The sequence below is a fragment of the Chiloscyllium plagiosum genome, chromosome 25 (genome assembly GCF_004010195.1).
Source record: "Chiloscyllium plagiosum isolate BGI_BamShark_2017 chromosome 25, ASM401019v2, whole genome shotgun sequence".
Lineage (NCBI taxonomy): Eukaryota > Metazoa > Chordata > Chondrichthyes > Orectolobiformes > Hemiscylliidae > Chiloscyllium > Chiloscyllium plagiosum.
Genome location: NC_057734.1, coordinates 47,464,855 through 47,470,892, shown reverse-complemented (window position 1 = coordinate 47,470,892; position 6,038 = coordinate 47,464,855). Strand labels below are relative to the sequence as shown.

At 49.0% G+C, this 6,038-nt stretch overlaps 1 protein-coding gene across 2 annotated transcripts in view; it reads left to right on the top strand.

The window, feature by feature from the left end:
- The window catches only part of LOC122562842 (pleckstrin homology domain-containing family A member 7-like), a 23,119-nt gene that overhangs the window by 16,450 nt on the left and 631 nt on the right, over positions 1 to 6,038 (top strand). For both annotated transcript variants that reach the window (XM_043716102.1, XM_043716101.1), the window contains 3 exons: positions 198 to 305; positions 1,309 to 1,362; positions 1,616 to 1,696. In XM_043716102.1, coding sequence (XP_043572037.1) covers positions 198 to 305; positions 1,309 to 1,362; positions 1,616 to 1,696 — 243 coding nt within the window. The remainder of the gene's footprint in view (positions 1 to 197; positions 306 to 1,308; positions 1,363 to 1,615; positions 1,697 to 6,038) is intronic.

Sequence of the window (6,038 nt, the reverse complement as noted above, 5' to 3'; positions counted from 1 at the left end):
AGGGGGGGTGGGGAGCGGGAGGGGGGGGATGGGGAAGGTTTGGACAGGGGTTGATGGTGTAATGGGGCTGGTAGGTGAAGGGTGAAGGGATGGTGACGACACCAGAAAAACAAGGGATGATATGACTACAGGAAAGGCTGGTGGTTTGTTTTGGATTTGAGGATCCTTCTTTGAGCTTTCTGTTTTTTCTATCACAGGGAATTGGCTCCACTTTCACACGACTCCCTCCTCGTCTTCCATCTACCCCAGGAACTAGCTCCAGTCCCCAGGGCCTGGTTGTCAAGAGATTATCCACCAGTTCATCAGTAAGTATCATCCTGAAACCTGTTGCTCCAGGAGGGGGTGAGGGGGGAGGATACGGGGAAAGGTAAAGGAAGTGAGAGGGAATGAGGAGGGGGAGAGAGATGGAGTAACAGAGGCAGAAGGGGGAGGTGGAGAGGAAAGAGGGAGATTGTAACGAGAAAGGGACAAGTAGGTGTAGCTCCTACAACACTCAAGAAGTTTAACACCATCCAAGATAAAGCAGCCCCCACTTGATTGGCACCACATTCACAAACATCCCCTCCCTCCATCGTTCAGCAGCAGCAGTGTGTACCATCTACAAGATGCACTGCAGAAATTCACCAAGTGTGCTCAGACAGCACCTTCCAAACCCACGACCACTTCCATCTAGAAGGACAAGGGCAGCAGATACATGGGACCAAGTTCCCCTGCAAGCCACTCACCACCCTGACTTGGAAATATCTCACCATTCCTTCACTGTCATTGGGTCAAAATCCTGGAATTCCCTCCCTCAAGGTATTGTGGGTCAACCCACAGCACATGGACTGCAGCGATTCAAGAAGGCAGCTCACCCCCACCTTCTCAAGGGGGCAACTAGGGACGGGGTAATAACTGCTGGACCCAGCCAGTGATGCTGCATCCCCCTGAGTGAACAAAAACAAGAGAAGAGAAGGAGGGAGGAAAGCAGTGGTGAAACGTGTAGGCCAGACTGGGTAAGGATGGCAGATTTCCATCCCTAATGGGCATTAGTGAACGAGATGGGGTTTTTACAATCGGTGATGGTTGTCACTACAGACTACTAGCTTTCAATTCCAGAGTTATTTGTGATATCTAAATTCCACCACTTTCTATCTTGGGTTTTGAACCCTTAAACCCTTATTCCCAGAGCATTTTGTTGGGGTCCTGGATGCTGGCTCCAATCACATATCTCTCCCCTGCTCACTCACTGTCCCCCAGTTTGTGGAGAAATACACAGCCTCTGGGCTGAGCTCACTGTGAGAAACTGACAGGAACTTTCTCTTCCAGGTCCACAGGGAATACACTCTAGAACCTGTCAAAATGACCGAAACACCGGTTGATGTAAGTCGTAACTTTAATTATTGCTCTGATTTTCACAAGGAAGTCCTTAGCAGCAAGATGTATTCACAGATTCACACAGTCCCAGGATAGGCACAGCACAGGGTTAGACAAAGAGTAAAGCTCCCTCTACACTGTCCCCATCAAACACTCCCAGGACAGGGACAGTACGGGAGTAACTGGGGAGTTCTGACATTTGAGGGAGCTTCTCCGGCCTGTTGGTTGTATCTGATGATGTTCCTCCTTCTACCTGCAGCTCCTGTTGACAAGGCTGTGTGGGCAGGACCGGATGCTCCAGGCACTAGTCAATGAAGCAACTCAACTCCAATCAGAGAAGGTTTCTGCTGATCACTGTTCAGTTCCCACGTAAACCCTCACCTCTGTGTTAATCTAACCCTCCTCCTCCTGTCTCCACCCCTCATCTGACACTCTGACCCCTCCCTACCTGCTAAGACTGACTGGTTTCTGGGAATGCCCCTGAGCATTGAAACTCTTTTGACTGACTGAAGGACGTCACTGTGATACTCAGACAGGCTGCGGAGCAAACTCTGGCACAGAAGGAGAATAAACTGGGGGTCAGGAAGGGGGGCTGTGTGTAAGGGGGTCCCTGAGCAGCTGCCTGAGAGGGAGGGTGAATAGTCAGTGTTCATGGTCCACATTATTACGCAAAAAATGGTCCTGGTCCTGCAGAGACAATATAGGGAGCTAAGGAGGACATGTGCACATTGGACCTCAACGTAGTCCTAGTTACAGCTGCAAGTGAGTATGGAAATAGGAAGTCAAAGCAGAAGAATGTGGGGCTGGGAAGCTGGCTATAGGATGGAGGGTTTTCGATGGCGAGGTTACAGAGATTGACTCTCAGGTAGGTGGGCCCATATTTACCCATCTACTAGCACTGAGATCTCTGCAGAAAGTTCTGTGAAGACAATCAGGAAGGGTTTAAACTAACTCAGCAAAGGTCTGTGAGCCAGGAGGTAATATCAGAAAGCAATAATATCAGACAGCAATAGTATCAAAGAGCGATAGTATCAGAGAGCGACAGTATCAGAGAGTAATAATATCAGAGAGTGATAATATCTGAGAGCAATATTATCAGAGAGTAATAAATTCAGATTGATAATATCAGAGAGTAATAACAAAGTAGACAAAATACTGGGAACAATAGATTGCAGCAGAATAGGGAAGAGTAAGTTTCAACGTGGGGTCAGAATAAGGAAGAAAGAAATGAAATCTAAATTAGGTCACAGTGCATTACAGTGTGTTTCAGACACAGATTGTCATGTGGAATGTGTTGCTGGAGTTATAACAGAGACCTGGCTCAGAGAAGAACCGGGTTAGGGTTGTTAAATGCTCCTGGATTCCAGGAGCTGGGAATCGATAGGAGAGGAAGGAAAAGGAGGTATTGATTAAGGGGAGCATTGCTGTGCTGGAGAAAGACGGTGTCCCAGTGGGATCAAGGAACAGAAAAGAGAGATTTTGTCACTCGATGCAGTCCATCAATTACCCTGCAGTGGGCGGAGGGAGCACAACAAATTTACAAGGGAAATACAGAGAGTTGCAAATGTTGGTGAGTAGCTAAAATGGGGAACTTTAATTATTCAAAATATAGACTGAAAAAGCAGTTGTGGGAAGGGCGAGGGGATGGAGAGTTCCCAGAGTGAGCTCAGGAATATTTTCCAATGAGAAAAGAGGCTCTGCCAGACCTGGTGCATGGGGGCTACATGATCAAGAGTCAATGGGGGAATGTTTACGGGATGGTTATCGATAAATTATAAGGTTGAGGCTGACTATGAAACAGGAGAAAAGAACAATCCAGAGGGAGAAGAGTTAAATGGGGAAAACCTGACTTTGATGGGGAAAGAACAGAGTTGGGCAGGACAGACTAGATGCCAAAGGCTAACAGGATAAACAGTAGCTGAACCATGGACCATCTTCCAAAAAGAGATCAACACTCAACATACGAAATGGGGATCAGCCCCAGTTCAATGGAGAGTACGGGATGGTTTACCAGGAGCAGCACCAGGCATCCCTGAAGGTGAGGTGTCAACCTGATGAAACCCCAAACAGGAGGACTTGCCAAACAGCATAAGCAGCAGGTGTTAGACAGAGCTAAGTGATCCCACAACTAATGGATGAGATCTAAGCTCTGCAGTCCTGCCACGTCCAATCATGAATGATGATGGACAATAAAACAACTCACTGGAGAAGGAGGCTCCACAAATACTCTCATCCTCAATAATGGAAGAGCCCAACACATCAGTGCAAAAGAGAAGGCTGAAGCTTTCACAGCAATCTTCAGCCAAAAGTGCCGAGTGAATGATCCATCTGTGCCATGGGGTGGCACGGTGGCTCAGTGGTTAGCACTGCTGCCTCACACCACCAGGGTCCCAGGTTTGATTCCAGCCTTGGGCGACAGTCTGTGTGGAGTTTGTACATTCTCCCCGTGTCTGCGTGGGTTTTCTCCGGGCGCTCCAGTTTCCTCCCACATTCCAAAGAATGCTGGTCAGGTGAATTGGCTAGGCTAAATTGTCCATAGTTGTGGCTGCATTAGTTGGGTGGGGGGGTGGGTTACTCTTCGGAGGATCGGTGTAGAGTTGTTGGGCCGAACAGCCTGTTTCCACATTGTGGGGAATCTAATCTAATCTAATCTAATCTCGGCCTCCTGCAGTGGTTCTCAGTGTTACAGATGCCAGTCTTCAGCCAATTCGAATATCTCCAAGTAAATCAAGAAACAGTTGGAGATACTGAATACTGCAAAGGCTATGGGCCCTGACAACATTCTGGCAATAGTACAGTAGACCTGTGTTCCAGAACTTGCCGCTCCCCTAGCCAAGCTGTTCCAGGACAGTTACAACACTGGCATCTACCTGACAATGTGGAAAATTGCCCAGGTATGTCCTGTACATAAAAAGCAGGACAAATTCAATCCGGTCTATTACCACCCCATCAGTCTACTCTCGATCATCAGTAAAGTGATGGAAAGTGTCATCAGCAGGGCTATCAAACAGCACCTGCTCAGCACGGTGGCACAGTAGTTAGCACTGCTGCCTCACAGCGCCAGAGACCCAGGTTCAATTCCTGCCTCAGGCGACTGTCTGTGTGAAGTTTGCACATTCTCTCCGTGTCTGTGTGGGTTTCCTCCGGGTGCTCCGGTTTCCTCCCACAGTCCAAAGATGTGCAGGTCAGGTGAATTGGCCATGCTAAATTGCCTGTAGTGTGAGGTAAGGGGTAAATGTAGGGGTATGGGAGGTTTGCGCTTCGGCGGGTCGGTGTGGACATTGTTGGGCCGAAGGGCCTGTTTCCACACTGTAAAGTATAGTAATCTAATCTAAAACCCGCTCAGTGACACCCAGTTTGGGTTCTGCCAGGACCACTCAGCTCCTGACCTCAGTTCAGCCTTGGGTCAAACATGGACAAAGAGCTGTATTCCAGAGGGGAGGGGAGAGGGACATCCTTGACATCAAGGAACCCTAGGAAAACTGGGATCAATGGGTATCAAGAAGCAAATTCTCCACTGGTTGGAGTTATTCCTGACACATAGGGGGATGGTGGTGGCTGTTGGTCAGTCACGTCTGCTCCAGGACATCTCTGCAGGAGTTCTTCAGAGTACTGTCCTAGGCCCAACTATCTTCAACTGCTTCATCAATGACCTTCCCTCTATCATAAGGTCAGAAGTGGGGGTGTTCACCAATGATTGATTACACAATGTTCAGCGACATTTGCAACTCCTCAGATACTGAAGCAGTCCATGTTCAAATGAATATCCAGGCTCGGGCTGACAAGTAACATTCGCACCACAGAAATGCCAGGCAATCACCAGCACCAACAAGAGAGAATCTAACCATCACTGAATCCCCCACTATCAAGACTCTGGGGGTGACCATTGACCATTGACCCAGTCACATAAACACAGCGGCTGCAAGAGCAGGTCAGAGGCTGGGAATCCTGCAGTAACTCACCTTCTGACTCCCCAAAGCCTGTCCACCATCTACAAGGCCCAAGTCAGGAATGTGAAGGAATACTCCCCACTTGCCCTGGATGGGGGCAGCTCCAACAACACACAAGAAGCTCGACACCATCCAGGACAAAGCAGCCTGCACTTGATTGGCGCCACATCCACTCCCTCTAACACTGACACTCAGTACAGACTGCTGCTACTATCTACAAGATGCACTGCAGAAACTCACCCCAAAGATCCTCAGACAACACCTTCCAAACCCACGACCACTTCCATCCAGAAGGACAAGGACAGTAGATACATGGGAACACCACCCCCTGCAAGTTCCCCTCCGAGCTCCTCACCAACCTGACTTGGAAATATATCGCTGTTCCTTCACTATTGCTGGGTTAAAATCCTGGAATTGCCATCCTACGGGCACTGTTGTGGGTCAACCCGCAGCACATGGACAGCTCAGCACTAAGGGGGCAACTAGGGACGGGCAATGAATGCAAAACCCATGCCCCATGAACGAATCAATACATTTACAATTGATAAGGAGGAGATGATGGATAGGCTATATGTACTAAGAGTGAAGAAGTCTCCTGGACGATTGGATGCATCCAATAACATCGAAGCAAATGAGAATGGGAATTGTAGAACGGGGCAGAGGGGAGGAAGGGCGAAGGGGCGGAGGGGAGGGGGGGAGGAGGGGCGGAGGGGAGTAGGGGAGGAAGGGCGA